This window comes from Centropristis striata, chromosome 19 (genome assembly GCF_030273125.1).
Source record: "Centropristis striata isolate RG_2023a ecotype Rhode Island chromosome 19, C.striata_1.0, whole genome shotgun sequence".
NCBI lineage: Eukaryota > Metazoa > Chordata > Actinopteri > Perciformes > Serranidae > Centropristis > Centropristis striata.
In genome coordinates this window covers 31,153,169-31,177,009 of record NC_081535.1, presented here as the reverse complement: position 1 = coordinate 31,177,009, position 23,841 = coordinate 31,153,169, and the positions used below count along the sequence as shown (strand labels likewise).

General features: G+C 41.5%; 1 protein-coding gene across 1 annotated transcript in view; it reads left to right on the top strand.

Annotated features, from left to right (window-relative positions):
- The window catches only part of gfra2b (GDNF family receptor alpha 2b), a gene marked incomplete at its 5' end in the record, with an annotated part of 113,181 nt that overhangs the window by 29,225 nt on the left and 60,115 nt on the right, over positions 1-23,841 (top strand). The window contains one exon of the mRNA XM_059357685.1: positions 8,508-8,585. Within this exon, the coding sequence (XP_059213668.1) occupies positions 8,508-8,585 (78 nt within the window). The remainder of the gene's footprint in view (positions 1-8,507; positions 8,586-23,841) is intronic.

Genomic DNA, 23,841 nt, shown 5'->3' with positions numbered 1-23,841 from the left:
AATTTGTCTTCAAATTGACTCAAAATTCAAATTGAGTTTTCCAAAAGATGATATATTGATGCTGTGTCAGCATCAGTCACTCCTACTCACACTTGTTCATTATATATATATATATATATATATATATATATATATGTATGTCTGTATGTATGTATGTATGTATGTGTGTGTGAGGTGACCAAACTGAGTTTCAGATTCAGAGAACCAGTTTTTATTTATTTATTCATTTTTAAATTTTCTAAAAGTGTTTTATTAGTGGTTAGAACGGGCCCTGGGGGTTCATGTCCATGTCGAGACAAAAATGAACAATGCTGTTTGAAGTAACGTATTTATTATATTGCAGTGAAATAAAAGGCCACAGTGGGAAAATGTAAAAAAAATAGAAGTTGCGTTGTTACAGTTGGTGCTGTATAAGAATAGAACATAAATAATAATAATAAAATGCAATTATGAAATAAATATAAATTGTGCAGCTCTATGAAAACAGCACAATCATGGCAACAAGTAGGGAGAACTCTAAAATTATATAATTCTAGTATTTAAGGCTGTTATAAATGCTAGCTGCTTCGAATGATCGTTAGGAGTACAGGTTCTCAGGTGGTTCTAGGGTTCTTTAGGGCTGTTCTTTAGCTTATTTTGCTGGTTCTAGTGTTCTTTAGGGCTGTTCTTTAGGTTATTTTACTGGTTCTCATGTTTAAGGCTGTTCTACACATTTGTTAACTGCTTCTAATGGTTGTTAAGTTGTTCTACATGTATTTTAGCTTGTTCTAGTGTTCTTAGGGGCTGTACTTTAGGTTATTTTACTGGTTCTAGTGTTCTAAGACATTGCTTGCAAGAGTAACAATAAAGCAGCAAAAAAAAAGGAATCTGAAGATGAAGAATCTTTCAGAGATCTCTTCTCCTGAAAGATTCCCATCCAATAGATTTAATATTGTGATCATCCAATGAGAAGGCCCCACAGTGTGAGTTTGCTTGTTTCTCTCTGAGCTGAGAGGAACCTGACTCAGCTGCTGGGTGTGGCTGCAATCACACATCAGGACGTTTGAGTTGTTTATTATTGTATAAATATGACATCAGAGTAAACTGATAAATAAACTCTGTATTTTTGTGTTGAGCTCCGGCTGCAGCAGGCGAGCTTAGCATCGCCTCAGCTGATCAAAGAGCTTGTTTTCTTTTTACCTTTTAACAGGAAATGGACTGAGGATTACAGCAGCCTTTATCCTGCAGGTAAACACTCAGCACGGAGTGGCTTATTCACGGCGCCGTGACACTTCCCCTGGCGTCTGCAGGAACACTCTGTGCCGTGCCAGGATCCCCCAACTCAACAACATTTTGTCTTTAATCTTTGGCACATTAACATTGACTACAGTCCCGTTTCGAACACTGCCCTTAATTCCTCTCCACTCATTCCCTCGTCGCCCGTGACGTTATTTAGCTGGTTCTAGTGTTCTTAAGGCTGTTCTTCAGGTTCTCAAGATGGTTTAAGGTTCTTCTACAGGTTTTTTAGTTGGTTCAAGCATTCTTTAGACTTTTCTACAGGTTTCCAAGATGGTTCTAGGGTTATTTAAGGTTCCTCTACAGGTTCTTTAGCTGGTTCAAGAGTTCTTTAGGCTGTTCTACAGGTCCTGAAGATGCTCTAGGGTTCTTTAGGGTTGTTCTACAGGTTCTGAAGATGATTCAAGGGTTCTTTATGGATGATCTTTAGGTTCTTTTGCTGGTTCTAGTGTTTAAGGCTGTTCTACAGGTTATTTATCTGGTTCTAGGGTTCTTTCGGACTGATCTTTAGGTTATTTTGCAGGTGCTAGTGTTCTTTATGCTGTTCTACAGGTTCTCAAGATGTCCCGTTTCAAACACTGCCCCTAATTTCCCTGCACTCACTCGCCGCCCGTGAGTGTGGAGTTGGGCGTATGTGTGTGGCGTAGGGTGTGTGTGTGGGATTGATCATGTGCGTGGCATTGGGCGTGTGTATGGCATTGAGCGGTATTGGGCGTGTGTGTGGCATTGGGCGGTATTGAGCGTGTGTGGCATTAGGCGTGTGTGTGGCATTGGGCGTGTGTGTGGCGTAGGGCGTGTGTGTGGCGTAGGCCCGTGTGTGGCGCTGGGCGTGTGTGTGTGACTTTTGGCGTGTGTGTGGTGCTGAGCGTGTTTGTGGCGTTTGCCGTGTGTGTGGCGTTGGGCATGTGTGGTGTTGGGCGTGTTAACGTTAGGCGTGTGTGTGGCGTAGGGCGGTATTGGACGTGTGTGGCATTAGGCGTGTGTGTGGCATTGGGCGTGTGTGTGGCGTAGGGCGGTATTGGGCGTGTGTGTGGCATTGGGCGTGTGTATGCCGTAGGGTGTGTGTGTGGCATTGGGCGGTATTGGGCGTGTGTGTGGCATTGGGCGTGTGTGTGGCATAGGGCGTGTGTGTGGCGTAGGCCCGTGTGTGGCGCTGGGCGTGTGTGTGTGACTTTTGGCGTGTGTGTGGTGCTGAGCGTGTTTGTGCCGTTTGCCGTGTGTGTGGCGTTGGGCATGTGTGGTGTTGGGCGTGTTAACATTGGGCGTGTGTGTGGCGTTGGGCATGTGTGGTGTTGGGCGTGTTAACGTTAGGCGTGTGTGTGGCATTGGGCGTATGTGTGGCACAGGGCGTGTGTGGCGTTGGGCACGTGTGGCATTTGGCGTGTGTGTGGCGTTGGGCGTCCCTGGCATGGCGCCCGTCTGCAGTCACAGAGCGGGGATCATCACTGTCCTGCCGAGCTCGACTAATTCACTCCAACACTGTCACATGAGACTGGATGAGACACAAACAAGGCTGAGACGTGCTCCGGCTGCAGAGGAGCAGGCTGCTGCTGCTGTCGACTCTATTCCTGTCCGTCTGTAATGTCCATAGATTGCTGCTGAGGGGAGATGAAAGGAATAAAAAGAGAAAAAGGCGGATGTATTGGCAAAAGTAGTGCTCTGTGTCTGCAATTACTGGCAGCAGCTCCGTTCAGAGAGCAGCAGCTTCCTGCAGGAGAGTTACCGTCTGCACCAAAGCTGAACTCATTACCCAGGTTGTTATTATCTGCTGTAGGGTTATGTTTGTTCGAAAAGAAATAATTAAATAATACAAATAATAACAATAATAAGGGAAATGACAGCAATCTGTGAGAATCTTTAATAATAATATTGATTATTATTATGAGAATAATCTTATCCAGGTTTTTATTAACTGCAATCTCTCTCTACATTTATATCTTTATACCATATAACAGGTTATGGAATAAAATCACAAATAAATAAGTAAATGACTCAAAAAAATAGAAAAAACAAAATAATTAAGTATTAAGTATTTTAAATTAATAAATAAAGTGTTTATATAATTATATTTTTCAGATTTCTGCCATTATATATCTATATATATATATATATTCTGCACAAAGACATGTTTGTCTCCCAGCTCTCAGTGTGTCACAGGTTCATGAACTACAAAGATCTGAGAGGTGTGAAGTGACGAGATGCTCATTCTTCACACTTGTTGGCTCCATCTGGGACCGCCGACACACACACACACACACACACACACACACACACACACACACACACACAGACACACACCAAGTCAATAATTGCAATAAGAAACGCCTCCAGCACAAAACATACAAGTGTTTTTTCATAATGTTCTTCACATTGTTTGTGTGTGTGTGTGTGAGTGTGTGAGTGTGTGAGCGTGTGTGTGTGTGTGTGTGTGTGTGTGTGTGTGTATGTGTGTGTGTGTCCATGCCTGCAGGTAGAATCACTTTTACAGCTTCATACATAAACATCTGCCCTGTTTATCATCAGTGCTGCTCACCTCCACCTTCCATCCTCAGGCACACATACACACATACATACACACATACACACGCACACACACACGCACACACACACACACACACACACACACACACACACACACACACACACACACACACACACACACACACACACACGCACACACACACTCCTGCTGGTTTCAAGGTGGCTGATAATTCAGGAACATGTCTGTGATAATTAACCTTCAGGTGAAACAGAGAGCGTGTTATCATTAACCGTACGGCTGAGCAGAAAATTTAAATGAGTCCATACGAAGGAGTCACATCTGCATCCTGATCACAGACTCAAAGTCAGCGTGATGCACCGAGTTTAACCCTCTGAACCCCAACAAGCAGCTTCAGTACAGAATAACAATTAGAATGACATAAATCAAGTGTCCTGAATGTTTTCTCCACATATTGTACATATTTAAGTATTGTCATGTTTCCAGCCTCTCCTGTCCTCTCCTCTCTGCTCTGTGTAAACAGCCTTTCCTGTCCTCTTCTCTCTGCTCTGTGTAAACAGCCTCTCTTGTCCTCTCCTCTCTGCTCTGTGTAAACAGCCTCTCCTGTCCTCTCCTCTCTGCTCTGTGTAAACAGATTTTCAGTGAATATTTGTCACGTGACCGTTGGTCTCAGCAGAATCAATCATGTCTTCACAGTGTCTCTGAGGAGCAGAATTTAATGTTTTTAACAGGATCTGGTTAGTGTAAACACTTTATTTTAAATGACACATGGAGAATAAAGAGATTCTGACACAAATATCAAAATTTAACACAAGTTTTGGTCACTTTTATAACAGAAACATTGAAACTTATGATCCATTTAAGGACCGTAATGAAGTTGATCATAATGCCTGTTTTTACAGTTTCTTTCTATGATTAAAGGTGTTTTAGTCACCTCTCTGGTGCTCAAAGGGTTAACAGTTGTTATACAGTATAACGTCACTTTTGATTGCAGCTAACAAACTTAGCGCTGCACAGATGAACATATTTCCACATAAAACATTTACGTTTACTTCACTTCAGATCAAAAACTTGAGAACTCAGCAACTAACAGCCAAACATCAAGCAAGTGCAACAACACAAGACTTAACAAGCAGCTAATATTAGCCTGATTGTGTTTAAGTCAGCAGGAAGGTGGATGAGGACGAGGATTCAGCAGGTCGTTGGTGGTTTGAAGGGTTCAGAGAGCTTGTGGCTGCTGGGTGAAACAACTCTTTCAGGGTTTCACTGAGAAAAGAAATGCTGCAGACTTGAGCCACTTCTTAAGAATCTGATATATTTTATAAACAATCAAACAAAAACTGGGTCTGCAGTCTGTAAATGCTCCACATATGTGACAACATGACATAAAAAGGCAAAAAGAAGAACTCAGAGAAGAGTGTGAACAATGCTCCTCACAGGAACACACCTAGTTTTGTTAAACACTGAATGTAATCTTAGAAACTTTTCTTTGAAGCTTTTAAACAAGATTTTTTTTTCCAATTACAAGTTGCGATGATCAGAAACACTGCTTTAACACCCGAGTTCAGCCGATATGAAGCAGACAGCTCAAATCACAGCTGCTGCAGGCTACACACACACACACATACACACACACACACACACACACACACACAAACCTGTCTGCCTCTGGATGAACTCAGTGAAGCCGCTCAGGTTTGTCAGACTGTCATGAATGTGTCCAAACACATATCCTGCAGATATCCGTTTTCTGTAAAATGACATGAGATAAATCAACATAAGGAAAATAAACCAAACAGGATGAAGCGTGAGTCTCTCAGAGAGCATGAAGCTTCAGTTTACAGAAATCCTGCTGATGCCTGATGCAGGATATAAAGAGTCCTTTCACTAGAAATCAATATGTTTCACTTAGTTTAGTTCGTTGAATGACATGCACATAACATTTATTTATTCATGTATTTTTTATTACAGGCCACTTAACAAAAAGTTCCTCAAGAAATAATACAGCAGGGTTATGGTAGTTAGAAAATAAATAATATGATAATAATAATAATAATAATAATGCTATAATAATAATAATAAATATGGTAATAATCCTAATTATAACAATTATAGTAATAATAATAATATTGTTAATTTAAGTAGAAAAATTTGCAGTCTGCAGACGTTTTTGAACATTTAACCTCCATGTATACCAGTATAACATGGTTTAACACTTTATTAAGGTTTTCTGGAAAACATGCATGACCAGAGTTCACCGTGTTTATTTGTTGTGTGAAAAATATTAACACAGCCAGGCTAGCAGTTTCCCCCTATTTCAGTGTTTGTGATAAGCTAAGCTAACAGGAAACTCTTTTCTGTTTCATCCCAGAGTGTGTGTTCTGGAGCTATCAGAGTGTGTGTTCTGGAGCTGTCAGTGTGTGTGTTCTGGAGCTGATAGAGTGTGTTCTGGAGATCTCAGTGTGTGTTCTGGAGCTGTTAGAGTGTGTGTTCTGGAGCTAGAGTGTGTTCTGGAGCTGTTAGTGTGTGTGTTCTGGAGCTGTTAGAGTGTGTGTTCTGGAGCTGTTAGTGTGTGTGTTCTGGAGCTGTTAGTGTGTGTGTTCTGGAGCTGTTAGAGTGTGTGTTCTGGAGCTGTTAGTGTGTGTGTTCTGGAGCTGTTAGTGTGTGTGTTCTGGAGCTGTTAGAGTGTGTGTTCTGGAGCTGTTAGTGTGTGTGTTCTGGAGCTGTCAGTGTGTGTGTTCTGGAGCTGTCAGTGTGTGTGTGTGTGTGTGTTCTGGAGCTGTCAGTGTGTGTGTTCTGGAGCTGTTAGAGTGTGTGTTCTAGAGCTGTCAGTATACGTGTTCTGGAGCTGTCAGTGTGTTCTGGAGCTGTCAGTGTGTGTGTTCTGGAGCTGTCAGTATGTGTGTGTGTTCTGGAGCTGTCAGTGTGTGTGTGTGTGTGTGTGTTTTCTTGAGCTGCTCTGTTGTCCTGAAGTGACATCTATCTGTGTTTGTGTGTGTGTTTTTCTTCTAGCTGCGACTCAGACAGAACGATGTGAATATGTGATGCACAAACAATTAAGTGCTAACACAGCAGCAAAGTTTAGCACTTTTGTGACTTATTGCGATTTCGAAACTTTTTGGTGCTAAATTCAAAAGTCATTTTTTTGCTGCTGAGCTGAATTTGGTGTGTTGAAACCAACAGAGACATCTCCTGTCTCTCAGACTCCGTCATAGGATTTAAAACAAGCCATTTAGATTTCAACACGATTCACAGGCAAAATTTTAGATTTGGACACAAAATTTTAGGTTTACAAGAAACAAAACTTTTAGATGTAGATCATTTATGGATTTCAGATTTACCAGAATTGTTTTTTGATTTGCAAACAAAATTTTAAGATTTTCAAATAAAGGTTTTAGATTTTTGATTAAAATTCTCAGATTTGCAAATAATAATAATAATAATAATAATAATAATAATTATAATTATTATTATTATTTAAAAAAAATAGAATAGCAAACAAACACTTTTTAGGTTTGCAACCATTTTTGGATTTCCAACAAAAATGCAGTTTTTTAACACAAAACTATTTTACTTACAATTAAAAAATTTTTTCATTGCAGTTACGATATTTTTGCTTTAATTCTGTTTGACATCACGATAATAATAAACACAAAAAGACAAAGAATTAACATAAAAACAGGAATAGAACTGAATAATAATTATAATAATAATAATAATAAAACTTGATACATTAAAATCAGTGATGGGGATTTGATTTGAAGATGAAAACTCAAAGTTTTCTTTCTTTCTCTCTGAACAGATCGACCTCAAACAAAAACACTAAAACGTGTTTACAGTTCAGTCAGAGTTGAGATGGTTTCTGTTGCTGTGGCAACAGCCTCCGTGTGGATGATGCTTCAAAGACAGATGACTTTGTGAATGATCTCTGTGGGAATCTGCTCGCTGTCAAATGGTGACACCTTTTTGTATTTGCTGCAGCTGTCACGTCAGATGACGAAAACACCAGCTCATGTTTTTGTTGGTAAAACAAGAGGTTCATTTTCAGAAACAACAATACCAAACAAATGGCAACATGAATATTACTGGAGTTCTGTATCAACACTAACAGTCTGAACTCGTTCTGTGCAGGAAAATGTTTTTATAGAGGATCCAAATTAACCGAAAATCTTAAATTCTTCTTTTATATCATTTTAGGTATTTTTTTGGTGATTGTGTGTCTCTTTATACCATTTTATCATGGTCATTTTGTGTCTTTTATAAACTGTATGTCTTTTTTGGTAATTTTGTGCTTGTTTTGACTATATCACATCTTTTTTTTGGTCATTTTACATATTTTTTTGGTCCTTTTACATTGTTTTTCTTGGTCATTTTATGTCATGTAATCTTAAAACCTGAGCATGAAAATCACCTCCAACATGTGGCTGAATTCACACACACCAGGCTGCAGCAGCTGCATGCATGCAAAGGTTTTATTAGATGAAGTATAATTTGCCTACTGTCCCTGAAGTGTTTTTTGAGCTGCACCCTGCTGTAAGCTTCTTTTTTTTGTTTAGTTGTTTTCACACGACAGCACGGACAATTTGACTTTGAAGGTAGTTTCCAGGTAGAGCCCAGATGGTGAGGTGTGTACCTGGCAGCGCCGACAGAGCTGCTGCTGCTGTGTGTGTGTATGTGTTTGTGTGTTTGTGTTCTCTCACTGAACGCTTTTTTGTCTTCTTTTGTTCTGCAGGAGAAGAGTTTTACGAGACGTCTCCCTACGAGCCGATCCATTTCTCAGAGGAATTCCGACATGCCTCCATCATCTCAGGTACCGCTGCAGTGTGTGTGTGTGTGTGTGTGTGTGAGAGCAGATAGACACACACACTTATCCAGGCTGCAGCAGCAGTGAGTGATAGTCTCTGGGATGTTGGGGGGATTAGCAAGAAGAATACAGATCTCAGCGACTCCCTGCTGATGAAGATGAACTGACCCCCCCACCTCGCAACGCCGCCACCCTCGGCCCACTCGCTCCATCTGTGTGTGCGTAAATGAATGCGTGTCTTTGTAATTTATAACTGTGTGTGTGTGTGTGTGTGTGTGTGACTGAAGCCCTTTCATGAAAACCTGTTTTCTTTCCAAAACTCTTATGAGCCTCAAACACATGTCTCATCACTGAAAGGTTACAGAGAGATAAGCCTTGTTCATTCCTCATCATAGATTCATCCTCCGTATTATTTCTGTATCCAGCCATCCACAAGACTTTACACTGTCACATTACAATATAAAACTCTCTGACCCTCAGTGTCTCTACCACACCTCCCATAGAGTCCTATGAGAGTCTCCACCACAGCTCCCATAGACTACTATGAGAGTTTCACTGCTGGAAAGCTGCAGTTTGGTTGAATTTGTGCTCCGTCAGCACTTCCGCCTCCAACATCTGGCCTTCTGTCAGAAATGTACAAATCAACTCAAAATTACTTTATTTATCCCTGAGGGAAAATTCAGTTAGTCTGGTAGAATCTCTGTTAGAATGAGACAGCCTGATGGCTGTAGGAGAGAAGGATCTTTTGAATCTCTCCGTCCTGCAACAGAGAGAGAGGAGCCGTCCACTGCTGTTTTTTTGGTCCATAAAGGTTTTGTGTAGCAGATGATCTGGGTATTTCAGGATGGCCTGGAACATGTTGACAGGTCATCTCTCCACCACCTCCTCCAGTGTGTCCAACCTGGCTCCAACCACAGAACCAGCTCTTTAGACCAGTCTGTCCAACCGCCTTCATCTCTGTGTGTGATGCTGCCTCCCCAGCAGACTGCAGCATAAAACAACACACTACCACCACAGACTGATAAAACATCTGCAGCATCTTACTACACATGTCCAGAATCTGAGCTTCAAGAAGAAAAAGAGGCAGCTCTGCCCCTTCTAGTAGAGAGAGTCTGTGTTTAGGGACCAGTCCAACTTATTATCCAGGTATACACCTAGATACTTATAACTTAGCACCACCTCCATGTCCACCCCACAGGTATTCACTGGCTAAATGGGGGGCTTGAACCTGCGGAAATCTATGATAATTTCCTTAGTCTTTGAGGTGTTCAGTAGGAGATAGTTCTTGTGACTCCAGCCACTGAAGGCTTTTATCAGATCCCTATAATCAGATTCCTGTCCAGTCCTGATACACGCCATAATATCAGTGTCATCTGAGTACTTCTGGATGTGGCAGGACTCACAGTTGTATTTGAAGTCTGCTGTGTACAGTGTGAACAGGAATGGAGCCAGAACAGTGCCTTGTGGAGCTCCTGTGCTGCTCATTAATGTCCCAGAAACACAGTTGCCCAACCTGACATACTGTGGTCTTCCTGTCAGGTAATCTGTGATCCAGGAGATGAAGGAAAGATCCACTCCCATCTCTGTCAGCTTGTTTTTGAGTGTGTTGGGTTGGATGGTGTTGAATGCGTTTGAAAAATAAAAACATGATTCTCACATAAGCACCAGTTTCCTCCAGATGAGCAAGGAGGATGAAGCATGTAGAGGACAGCATCGTTCACTTTAATGTGTTGTTTGTATGCAAACTGAAGGGGATCGGGTTTGTCTCTGACTTCAACTCTCAGTAGGTGTAGAATCAGCCGCTCCAAGGTCTTCATGATGTGAGAAGTGAGGGTTACTGGTCTGTAGTCATTAAGTTCAGCTGGACATTTTATTTTTGGTACCGGCACACAGGAAATCTTCCACAGTGCAGGCACTCGCCCCAACTGTAGAATGAGGTTGAAGATCTTGTGGAGAGGTTGACACAGTTGGGCAGCACAGTCCTTGAGCAGCCTTGGACACACACCAACTGGGCCAGCAGCCTTCCCAGAGCAAAGTCTTCCCAGCTCCAACCTCACCCCCATCTCTGTGACAGACAAGGGTGAAGGCTCAGGTGTAAGAGGAGGGGTGGACGCTGCTTTGGAAATGTACACATGTTGAAGAGGAGGAGGTGTAAGTGAAGGAGGAGGAGGTGAAGCTACATTGGAATAGGGCGAGGCCGCTGTACTGAATCTGTTGAAGAACTGGTTGAGTTCATCAGCTCTTTCTACATCACCCATCTTTTCTTGTTGTTGTTGTTGTAACCAGAGATGGTGTTGATTCCTCTCCACATTTCACGGGTGTTGCTGTTCTTGGCGTGATTTTCGATAGTGCCTTCAAGTTTGAGCAGCAGGTTGGTGCAGTAGTTAGGAGTTTTTTTACCCAAGAACACTAGCTAAGATCAAAGCCTACCTGCCTCGGAGTGACCTTGAGACCATCACTTCTCAACTGGACTATTGAACGCTCTCTACACCGGCATGGATCCATCGCAGCTTCGTCACCTGCAGTTGGTCCCGAACACAGCCGTCCGACTCCTCCCCTGCAGAAAAAACGCGATCACATCACCCCTCGCATTGGTCCACTGGCTCCCCATCCGTTACCGCAGCAACTACAAACTCCTGCTGATAATTTATAATCCCTCCATGGTCTGGCCCCAACGTACCTGTCTGACCTTCGGCACCACCACACCCCCTCCAGAGCACTACGGTCAGCTGATCAAATGCTGTTGGAGGTGCCCAGGTCCAGGTTAAAAACAAGCTCCAGACTCTGCCCCCCTCCACATCCGAGCAGCACAGTCCCTAAATGTTGTTAAAACGCTGTTTTAAGTCTCACTTGAAGCCTCGCCTCTTTTCTCTTGCCTTCCATTTCCGTCTTCCTCTAGCAAATGCTAGCTAATAGTGTCCCTTTGTAATCAGTTCCTTTAAATTATCCCTTTTTCTTTTGCTTTATTTTAATTCTTGCAGGCAATGTCTTAAGCCCTTTTTGTTTCTTTTACCTTTGTCAGTCCTGTATTTTATTGTACTATTATATGCACTTTTATGTGAAGAACTTTGTCTCTTTTTTTTGGGTAATTTTTTGTCTGTCTTTTTAGACATTTTTTTTTTTTTTAGATTAACAAAGAGAGACGGCTGAAAGAATACACAAGAATATGAAACGTTTGTTTAAAAAAATAAGTGTATAAACAGTTTTTAAATACATATAAAAGAACCAATGCATTCACATAATCTCCTCTGTGTTTGTTTACGTCTCACTTTGTGTGCAAACATGTTTCCATTTCACTTGTTCGCCCCTCTCGCTCTCCATCACTCCATCAGTAGCTCTGTGATTGGTCATACTACATTACACATACTCACACACACACACACACACACACAAACACTCCTTCGCCGACTCTGCGTCTGCCTCACACACTCACACATGTTTCTGAGGAGTGTTTAAATGTCAGAAGCCCCGAGCAATACATCGTCATTTACACTTTCTCTCTGGGTGTGTGTGTGCGCCTGTGTGTGTGTGTGTGTGTGTGTGTATGTGTGTGTGTGTGTGTGGTCAAACAGCTGTGAAATAGACTCGCAGCTCTGTAAATTGGGTTCTGCTCTCTCAGATTAACACAACACAAGTACAAACATGGTCAAAGCAGGAGAGCTGCAACCAATGCAACTTCAAAAGCACTTTCTTTCCCTCTCTCTCTCTCTCTCTCTCTCTCTCTCTCTCTCTCTCTCTCTCTCTCACACACACACACACACACACACACACACACAGAAACAGAGACAGTGCAAGTGCAGGTAGTGTGTAACATCTCAATTTTTTCCCCAAAATCCGACCAATAACAGCATCAATCTGCACACGTCTGCTCAAACTTACATGTCTCCTGCTGCAGATAGCGGTGTGTGTGTGTGTGTGTGTGTGTGTGTGTGTGTGTGTGTGTGTGTGTGTCTCTGTGGAGACTGTCTGTGCCTCTTAAATCACCTGTCGACTGGAATCTGAAAGCATGATGTGAAGATTCAAAGTCAGAGAGATGGAGAGAGAGAGAGAGAGAGAGAGAGAGAGAGAGAGAGAGAGAGAGAGAAAGAGAGATAAGAGGATAATACAGCAGTGTGTTAAATAGCGGTGGCAGAAGAAAGAGCACTGGAACATTAAAGTATGTTTCAGACAAGAGTGTCGCAAATTGATTGGAGGGAAAGGCTCAGCGTGACAGAGTGTTTGTGAATATGGAGCTGTGTGTGTGTGTGTGTGTGTGTGTGTGTGTGTGTGTGTGTGTGTGTGTGTGTGTGAGAGAGAGAGAGAGTTATAAAAGAAGTTAACTGTGTGCATGCTTCAAAGTGAGAATATTTACCTTTTGGGGAGCGTAAAATGTGTGCTAGTGAATAACGACTGCAATCTGAAAAACAAATGAAGCTGAATCTGATTATCATTGAAGATTTTAGCCATTCATTTTTAAAAATTTAAAGCAAGTTTGATAACCGTGCTGGGGAGTGGGGCGTGGGGAATAGCTGGCTTTGTCTGCCACCCCTGCGACCCAGACCCGAATGCTTGATTTTAGATTTTCAGTGACGATTTCAACCACATGAAGACATGATTGATTCTGCTGAGACCAACGGTCACGAGACAAATATTCATTGGAAATCTGTTTACACAGAGCAGAGAGGAGAGGACAGGAGAGTCTGTTTACACAGAGCAGAGAGGAGAGGACAGGAGAGGCTGTTTACACAGAGCAGAGAGGAGAGGACAGGAGAGGCTGTTTACACAGAGCAGAGAGGAGAGGACAGGAGAGGCTGTTTACACAGAGCAGAGAGGAGAGGACAGGAGAGGCTGTTTACACAGAGCAGAGAGGAGAGGACAGGAGAGGCTGGAAACATGACAATACTTTAATATGAACAAATGTGGAAAAAAATGTTATTTTTCTGTCATTTCAATTGTGTTATTCTGCACAAAGACATGTTTGAGTTGTTCTGATTGTACTGATTCCATAGAGCTGCAGGACTTATAGATTTATATAGATTTTATATATTGCAGTGAAAAACAAGGACAGAGTGCAAACAAACAAATGCCGTCAGCGTGTTGTTTGTTTCCTTGTTCTTATTAATCAGACACAATCACTTCACAGCTGATGAGCGGACTGTAAATAAATATGTCTTATCATCTCCAGCTTCATCAGAGCTCCCTGTGTTTTCAGCCTCACTGACGAACCAGAAGCTTCTCTAAATTCTGTCGACAAATAATAAAATCTGAGGCTGTTTGTTGAAAAGATGTTCGACAAGCTTCAGCTTTTTCAGCTTTTGCCCCGATTTGATGGTCAAAGTACTTTCTGTAAGACAGCAGGACATCGAAGAGGAAAGGAGACAAGGAGAGGAAACAAGGAGAGGAGAGAAGGAAAAGAGTTTTGGTTTTCAAAGGCCCTTTATCAAATCATTTTGAGGAGAAACCAGATTACTGTTACGCTGTCACCGCGGACACATTTGCATCCTTCTTTACAGCAATCAGCACCCAATTCTCTGACCAGCTCACTCCCCACCCAACTCCTAACACTGTGACCTGTAGAAGTCCTACTACATGTCTCTCTGTATCTCAGCTGGGCGGCACTGAATCAGTTGCTACCACCTTAGCCGTCCTACTACATGCTCGTTGGACACTATAGCTCGACCCCTCAACCTGCACAGCAAGGGCTCGATGGCTAAACTATAGAGTTGTCCTGCAATAGGACAACCCTGTCTGATCCCTCGCTGCACAGGGATAGGTCGGCTCAGCCCCGCCCCCATCTTTACCATGCACTGGGCCCCACTGTACAAAACACCAACCCAAGACACAAAACCATCACCAAAACCAACTGTCCTCAGTGCAGCCAACAAATATGATTGATTAACCCTGTCGAAAGCTTTTTCCTGATCCAGGGACAACACACCACAGTCAACATTGTACAATTCACATCAATAACGTCACACAAGAGGAAAACGTTGTCCATTATTGTTCTGTCCGGCACGCAATAGTTCTGGTCGGCATTAACAATAATCCCCAGAACCTTGAGCCTGTTTGACAGAGCTCTGGATAACAATTTGTAATCTGTGCATAGTAGAGCTACTGGTCTCCAGTTCTTCAATAAGGCCAGGTCTCCTTTCTTGGGCAGCAAGGAAAGTACTGCCCGCTGACAGGAGACAGGAAGAGACCCTGACCTGAAACACTTCAAAAACACACCGTGCAGGTCAGGCCAAATGGATTGCCAGAACCGTTTTTAAACGTTTCATCGAGGAACTGTTTCATTTCCTCCAGAGAGTACAGATCTGTATACTTCTGTCTTCCCCCAAATGATGAAGTGTCCGACTCAGAGTCAAAATCCATCTCTTCCCCCTCACACGAAGGCTTGCTGGACTCTCCCTACTCTACATTGGTATTTCCATCCTCAACATTTACAGCTGCTCCAGTGACTGTGACTGCTGGCTGAGAGCTACTCAGCTTTTCTGCAGCCACAGAAACCTGTTGCCTCTCAGACTGGCTCTGTTCCTCTCTATCTACACCATTTTCTACACTGCAGACCTCCGCATCAACCGCCAGCAAAGAACTTCCAGCTGCGGTCCCGGCAATGGCCGTGGCGTCAGTCGTCACTGTGGCAACGCTAGCGGAGCCTGCCCCCACTGTCGCATGCACGGTCTCAGCAGCAGCTGCGGCAGCTGCACCCGACATGCTAGCTGCCGTGCTAGCCAGCGACTCAGCGGCAGCCACTGCTAAGTGCGGACAGTTAAACCATTTATGACCAACATCTCCACATTCAAAACATTTCATCTGCTCTGTACTCACGTACACCATATACGAGCCATCCCTGTGTTTCACTCTGAATGACAGAAAGAGGAAACAAGGAGAGGAGAGGTGAGGAGGTGAGGAGGTGAGGAGACAAGGAGAGGAGAGGAGAGGAGACAGGGAGAGGAGACAAGGAGAGGAGAGGAGAGAGGAAAGGAAACAAGGAGAGGAAACAAGGAGAAGAATAGAGAAAACAAGGAGAGCAGAGGAGACAAGGAAAGGAGGAGAGGAGACAAGCAGAGGAAGAGAGGAGACAGGGAGAGGAATGAAGGTGAGGCAACAAGGAGAGGAAACAAGGAGAGGAAATGAGGAGAGGAGACAAGGAAAGGAAACAAGGAGAGGAGAAGAGGAGAGGAAACAAGGAGAGGAGGAGAGGAGACAGGGTGAGGAATGAAGGTGAGGAAACAAGGAGAAGAAACAAGGAGAGGAAATGAGGAGAGGAGACAAGGAAAGGAAACAAGGAGAGGAAAAAAGGAGATGAGAGGAGACAATGAGAGGAGAAGAGGAGAAGAAACAAGGAGAGGAAAAAAGGAGATGAGAGGAGACAACGAGAGGAGAAGAGGAGAGGAAACAAGGAGAGGAGACCAGGAGAGAAAATAAGGAGAGGAGAGGAGGAGAGGAGACAAGAAGGAGAAGAGGAGAGGAGGAGAGAAATAGAAAAGGAGTGGAGATAAGGGAGGGGAGTTGAGGAGGCAAGGAGGAGAGAAGAGGGGTAGTGAAAATAAGATGATGAGATGAAAGGAAATAAGAGTACACAAGAGGAGAGAAAACAAAGAAATGAGGAGAGGAGAGACTAGGAAACAAAACAGGAGATAAGGATAGAAGGAGAGGAAGAGACAAGACAAGAGAACAAGACTTGAAAAGAAGATGGAAGACAACATATGTGGGTGGAAAATGGGAAAGAAAATGAAAAGAGGAAACAAGAAGTCAAGAGAGGAGAGGAAGATGAAAAAAGAGACCAGATAGAATAGGGGAGAAAGAGGGAATAAGAAAGAGAAGAGGAAACAAGGAAAAGAGACAAAGAGGAGAGGAAAAAGAGGTGAACAAAAGAGAAGAAAGGTGAGGAGAAATGTGAGAGGAGAGGCTGGAAAAGCAGAAAGCAGAGGAGATAATCTATCCACAGGGGAGACATTTCCTCCTGACACAGCTACATCTGTGTGTGTGTGCGTGTGTGTGTGTGTGTGTGTGTGTGTGTGTGTGTGTGTGTCGTACTGTAGATTCTGAGAAAACAACATGGTTTCTCTCTTCTGTATATTTTCTTACATTTTTCTCACAATGAAATGAAACGCAACTTTGAACAGAGTTAATAATCCAAAAAAACACACTTCAGACTCAAAAACAGTTTGATGGTGTTTACAAAGGAAAGGACTTTTTTTTTTTTTTTTTTACAGAGGAAACACCTAAAATATATTCACTTCAACTGTTATTTTTTATCTTTATTTCCTGACAGTTTATTTGCTTTCAATCTACCGTTTTTAATCTGTAATTCTTCAACCAGCAACAGTCATTCCTGTAATATTGACACATCACTTTATTTTCTTAATCACATTAACAGGACAGAACAGATCTATTGACCAGAATAATATCATTTCTGAGTTTTCCTTGAGTTAAAGGAAGTCATCCGGGTCAGTTTATTTGGCTTTTATAGATACGTAAAGCTGCGTGTTGTCGGCATAGAATCAAATTATTATTACTTATGATTTGCTCTAATCCCTCAAGAGGATACATGTAAATACAGAACAGAAGAGGACAGAGGACAGATTCTTGGGGTACTCCCATCTTCATAATGGCAGTCAATGATTTTGTTCAATTATTATCTGTAATTCTTAAACTTTTTACAGAAATTATTGTAACTGAAACATCACTTTATTTTCTTACTTACACTAAAAGTAGAAAGACTTTCTATAACATTTTTAAACCATTTTAATTTGATGAAATGTGAATAAAGTACTCTAACAGCACTGAATAAAAACAGTTTGATAGTGTTTACAAACTATGTTAACTATTCACAGAGAAAACACCTGAATTAAATGAAATTCAACTGAAATGTTTACCTTTTTTTTCAACTATTCATTTGCTTTCAGTGCTATTTTGAGTTTTTTTATCCTTAATTCTTAACTTTTAACAAACCAAACAAGCTACCGCACTCGTTCTTCAGTGCTTGCTGGAAACGGGGCTATAATCCAGATCTCACCATGGTCACAAATAACATCGCTGGGCTGTGTAAAAAGACTGTGCTGGACTCTATCCCATCAAGCCAACACTGTCCAACTGGGATCCTAATCAATGCAGCTGTATTCATAACCATCATGCCCTGTAAAAGGCGTTTCAACTACAAGAAAGCAAAGTGGGAAGGTTTCACCAACAAGCTGGAAGAGAAGATCAAAAAAAATAATACCACTGACACAAACTATGACCTATTTGCTAACCTGGTGCTGAAAACTGCTCGGAAACATATCCCACGTGGCTGTAGAGTTAAATATATACCTGGTCTTTCAAATGACTGTGCAGGACTCTATGACAATTATGTCAGCATGTTTGAATCAGATCCCTTCTCAGAGGAAACAACTGCCCAGGGCGAGAAGGTGGTGAAAAGCATTGCTCAAGAGCAAGACCTGGAACGCTCTTATTGAGTCCACAGACATGTCAAAAAACAGCAAGAAAGCATGGACACTTATTCACAAGCTACTGGGTGACCCTAAAGCAGCTCCTCAGCACCCAAAAGTCACTGCCAACCAAGTTGCCAACCAATTGCTTGAAAATGGAAAGAGTGGAAAGAGCGTGAAAAAGATCAAGCTGAACAATGCTCCCTGCCGTCTTATCACTGGCTGCCTAAAACCAACACCTACAGAGCACCTGTACATCCTGGCAGGAAAAGCCCCACCAGAGATACGACGACAAGCAGCAAGCAAGAAAGAGCAGCAACAACAGTCCACTGACCAAAGACATCCTCTCTTCGGCCATGTACCAGTTTCCTGAAAAGTGTCCCACCCCTCAGAACACCGAGCACAAGCAGTGAAAGAGTCACTCGGTGGGAAGAAAGACTTGACAACCTTCCACCAGAAACAAATATGGAGCTAAAGGCAAGCGAAGCACTGTCCCCTGGAGCAGACACCAACTACACAATGTGGAAATGCTTAAACAAACTAATTTGATGTTGGATGTGCAAAAGCCACTCTCGCCAAATAGGGGACATCTGAATGATGGAGACCCCGTGTGTGACTGTGGCACTGAACCACAGACCATGCAGCAACTCCTGATATGCCCCCTGCTGGAACAGCCCTGCACAGCATCGGACTTAGCGGAGTTTAATGAGAAGGGACAGAAATGTGTTCAGATGTGGCTGAACCACATCTAGCCAAGCCTTGTAACTGACTGTCGTGTGGACATGATAAGAATAACTTTTAACAGCAATTGTGTAACTGCCACATCAATTTATTTTCTTACTCTTGCACTCAAAGTAGAAACAGACTTTAAAAACAGTTTTTAAACCATTTGAAGTTGATAAAAACAGGACTGATCTTACCTTATTGACAATGTCAAATTGTAATGGAAGATCTCTCAGAGAGTTTTTGCATTAACAGAACATATCTAGTGAACTGAAAAATATTATTTAGAAATATTATAGAAACACAAAGCTGGGTGTCATCAGCATAGAATTGAATTATAATTACTTACGATTTGTTCTAATCTGTCAAGAGGAAACATGTTAATACAGAACAGAACAGGACCAAGGACAGATCCTTGGGGTACTCCACTCTTCATAATTAATTTTTTTTACCTTTTCATATCGGTAATTCTTTAAGTTTTAACAGTAATTATTGTAACAGACACATCACTTTATTTTCTTACTTACACTCAAAGTAAAAACATACTTTCCAAACATTTTTTAGACCATTTGAAGTTGATAATAACAGGACTAAAATACCTTATTATACCTATCTGATTTCTCCTTTAGATCCATTACATTTAGTAACCAGAAAACACTGAGTTAGTAAATGTGTCACTGTCCCGAAAGAGTTTTCTTCATTGAGTTGGAGGAAGTTCTTAGTGTTTGGTCTTCTTAAATTCAGAGCAGAAGAGGACCGAGGACATACCCTTGAGGTACTCCGATCTTCATAATGGCAGTATATGATTTCTGTTTGCCTGAAAGATAAAAGATGAACCACTCAAGAAATGTGTGTGCAACCCCCATGATCTTTTAGCAATTTAAGATTATGTGATCTACTGTGTCAAAAGCAGAACTGTAATTGAACTTTAATCAATATAAATGTTGTTGATATGAAATAGAAAGAGAAGGGAGCAGAACAGATCCTTATTGAACATAAAATCAGAAACATCACCAAACCTGACATACTGTACACTGTCAGTTAAATAATTATTTTTTACTTTATGACACCAGCAGCCTTCAGCAGGATGTTAATTAACAAACGATGCTCTGCTTTATGAAATGTTTCCATCAGAACTACAAGGACAACTGAACTTTTTTGAAGACTTTTTGTACTTTCTTATATTACTTCAGGGTTTAAAAAAAAGTACATTTAGCTTTGGCTTTCTTCTTCAAAGTCACAATCATATTAAAACATTACTTTTAATCTGGCTAATTGTGTATGAGAATTCACTCCGGGCTCTTTTGAGCAGTGGGATGAGCAGTAATAAGTTTGAAAACTTTAAGTGAGTCCTAAATGTTCCTGGCAGCCGCTGAAGACCGGCTAAACTGAGAGTAATGAGGAGCTGAGCAGCAGCTGCAGGCGGAGCAGGTGTTTACACTCCCACAGTGATGTAGACATGAAGACACACAATGATGTACAGTACAGATCTAAATTAGAGAATCTCCGCCACTCGTTTTTCCAGATTTGCTGACGACAAGATGCTGCATTTTGAGGTCAGATCTAAGACAAACTTATGGAAAAAATATTTATATTTTATTTGATTTACATTTGTTTACATATCATGTTCTTCATACATGTTGCATTCCTGTGAATGTTTAATATTGACTGTAAAAAGTTGAATAAATAACAAAGAAAATAAGTTTATAAAAGCACAAGTAAAATAATAATGAGGTTGGGAAACAGTGGGGCAAAAAGGAAAGAACGAAAGAGTAGATTAGTGTAATGATGTACACTTATGTAGTCAGAACTTACATATATGTCTACATATGCATCTGCACCAAACCTACACATATTAAAAACACACACGTATTAAAAAAGGAAAAGAAAAACATACAATTCAGGAATGTATACTGTAATATTATTTAATCCATCTATGCCATAGTTTTAAATGTTATTTAGGTGATTCTGTCTAAAATAATATTTACTTTTGACTTGTAGCTGTTAAATGAAAGTGGCAGAACCAGTTCAGTCCTTGATAGTCTGTAAATGAAAATCGTCATGATCAATTTAATAATGAGTTGCCAGAATGTGTTTACTAAAGGGCAGAAAAAGTACAACGTGTGAGTAACTTCTCCAACAGTCCAGTTTAATTGCTGTTGTACATTTTGATTTCATTTTTGATGTGATAAAGAATATTGTATGTATTTGGTGTGTGTATTTCTCAGCAGAATCAATCATGTCTTCACAGTGTCTCTGAGGAGCAGAATTTAATGTTTTAACAGGATCTGGTTAGTGCAAACGCTTTATTTTAAATGACACGTAGAATAAAGAGATTCTGACACACATATCAATATTTTAACACAAGTTTTGGTCACTTTTTTTAAGGAAAACTTTCAAGCTTATGGTCCATTTAAGGTTCATCCTACGATTAAAGGTGTTTCAGTGCCCTCTCTGGTGTCCAAAGGGTTAACGGTTGTTATATAACGCTACTTTTGATTGCAGCTAATAAACTTAATGCTGCAAAGAAGAACATATTTCCACATAAAACTTTTACTTTTACTTCTGATCAAAATCGAGCCGAGAACTCAGCAACTTAAGGCCAAACATCAAGCAAGTGCAACAACACAAGACTTAAAAGAAGCTAATATTAGCCTGATTCTTTAACGCTTGTTGTAACGCTACTTTTGATTGCAGCAAATAAACTTAGTGCTGCACAGAAGGACATATTTCCACATGAAACATTTACATTAACATTACTTAAAATCTAAAACTAGTCAAGAATTCAGCAACTTAAGGCCAAACACTGCTGAATCCTCGTCCTTCTTTAGTTTTCTGCTGATTTTCAAACAATCAGGCTAATATTAGCTGCTTTTAAGTCTTGTGTTGTTGCACTTGCTTGATGTTTGGCCTTAAGTTGCTGAGTTCTCAACTACATTTTGATCAGAAGTAAAAGTAAAAGTTTTATGTGGAAATATGTTTTTCTTTGCAGAACTAAGTTTGTTAGCTGCAATCAAAAGTAACATTATATAATGACCGTTAACCCTCTGAAAACCAGAGGGGGGACTACAAACACCTTTAATCGTAAAAAGAAACTGTAAAAACAGGCTTTATCATCAGATTTTGAACCTCCCAATGGTCCTTAAATGGATCATAAGTTTGATTGTGTCTGCTAGGAAAAGTGACCAAAACAAAGCTTAAAATAATGATATTTCCACATGTTTGTCTTACCATTCAGGTCTAGTTAGACAAACATGTTTGCGTCCTTGTGGACGAGCAGAGAGAGCGAGTGAGCGTCAGCGCCTTCGGTCGTTCTTCACGTCTTCTTTCGTTCTTTTCATTTTCTCTCTTTCTGTCACAACCCGGACTCTTTCCCCTTATTTTGCCCACTCTTCTCCGACCCCCCCCCCCCCCTCTGTTACTCCCACTTCCTCCCTCCAGTTCTGCTTTTGACCTTGTTAGATCATGTCTCAGTTCTGTGTGTGTGTGTGTGTGTGTGTGTGTGTGTGTGTGTGAAGGAGAAGGGACACTGGAGCACACGGTGTTTTAATAAAACATGTGAGTGAGTGCTTGTATATATATATGCGTGTGTGTGAGTGTGTGTGTGTGTGTGTGTGTGTGTGTGTGTGTGTGTGTGTGTATGTGTGTGTGTGTGAGCGCGCACCCCAGGGCAGGGCTTTGTGTGTTGATCCTGTTGAGGCTGTGTGTGAGGAAGATAACAGGACAACCTAGGGCAACTCTCTAATTGGCCCGCACTCCTGCCCCGGATACTTGCTCTCTTTCTCTCTATATATATCTGTTCCCTTTCAAACGCTGCCCTCCTATTGCTTCTTCTTCTTCCTCTTCTTCTTCTTCTTCTTCTTCTTCTTCTTCTTCTCTCTGCAGTAAAGACAGAGGAGGGGGAGGAGGGTGGGAGGTGGGAAGGTGCCTCGGGTCGACAGGGTTAACCAGCGAGTGTGATGCTAATGAAAATATCACTCTGAAATAAAGAAACGTCTCTATTTGAAGACGGTTATGTATCCAGCTTGTGTCAACACACAATTAGTGCGTCTCTACAGCTGGCTGCTGTGGGAAATAGGCTTCGCCGTGTGCTTATTTCGGGTTGCTTATTTTTAATTTAGAAGGCTTTTTTTTCCTGATGTTTGTTCGCAGCTCAAGTGGAATTAAAAAGTAACTCGGCACTAAATGACACGTTCAGTCGCTTCATTACACCCTGAATTAATCCGGGTTCAGTTTTCTAGCAGTTTAAAACCAGAACCTCCAGTTTACATCCATTGGAAGCACGGACACTAAACTGTTTTAAATCATATTTCTCTGGTCATACGTAGCTTATTCGACTTAAAGCCTTCTCATCCCAGCCGTCCCCAGTACTTCAGGTATTCCTCAAGGTTCTGTTTTGGGGCCTCTTACCATTCATTATCTACCTCCTCCCCCTCAGCCATATCTTCAGAAAGTTTAACATCCACTTCAATTGTTATGCAGATGACACCCAGCTCTATGTCTCCACCAGACCCACCTCTTCAGAGACAGAGACAGTTAGAGACAGAGACAGACAATTAGAGACAGACAGTTAGAGACAGTGACAGTAGAGACAGAGACAGTTAGAGACAGGGACAGTTAAAGACACAGACAGTTAGGGACATAGACAGACAGTTATAGACAGAGACAGTAAGAGACAAAGAAAGTTAGAGACAGAGACAGACAGTTAAAGACAGAGACAGTCAGAGACAGAGACAGACAGTTAGAGACAGACAGTTAGAGACAGTTAGAGACATAGACAAGCAGTTAGAGAAAGAGTAGAGACTAATTGGCTAAAAGATCATAGGGGTTGCAGACACATTTCTTGAGTGGTTCATCTTCTATCTCTCAGACAGACAGAAATTATCTACCGTCATTATGAAGTGCGGAGTACACCAAGGATCTGTCCTCGGTCCTCTTCTGTTCTGTATTTTACATGTTTTCTCTTGGCAGATTAGTAAAAATCATAAGTAGTCATAACTCGATTCTATGCTGACAACACGCAGCTTTATATTTCTATAAAACTGAAGCAGAAGGAGTGGATCTGGTGTGCACTGGATTTGTTTATAGTTTGACGTCCTGGTTCTGACTACGTAAACTTTGTGTTG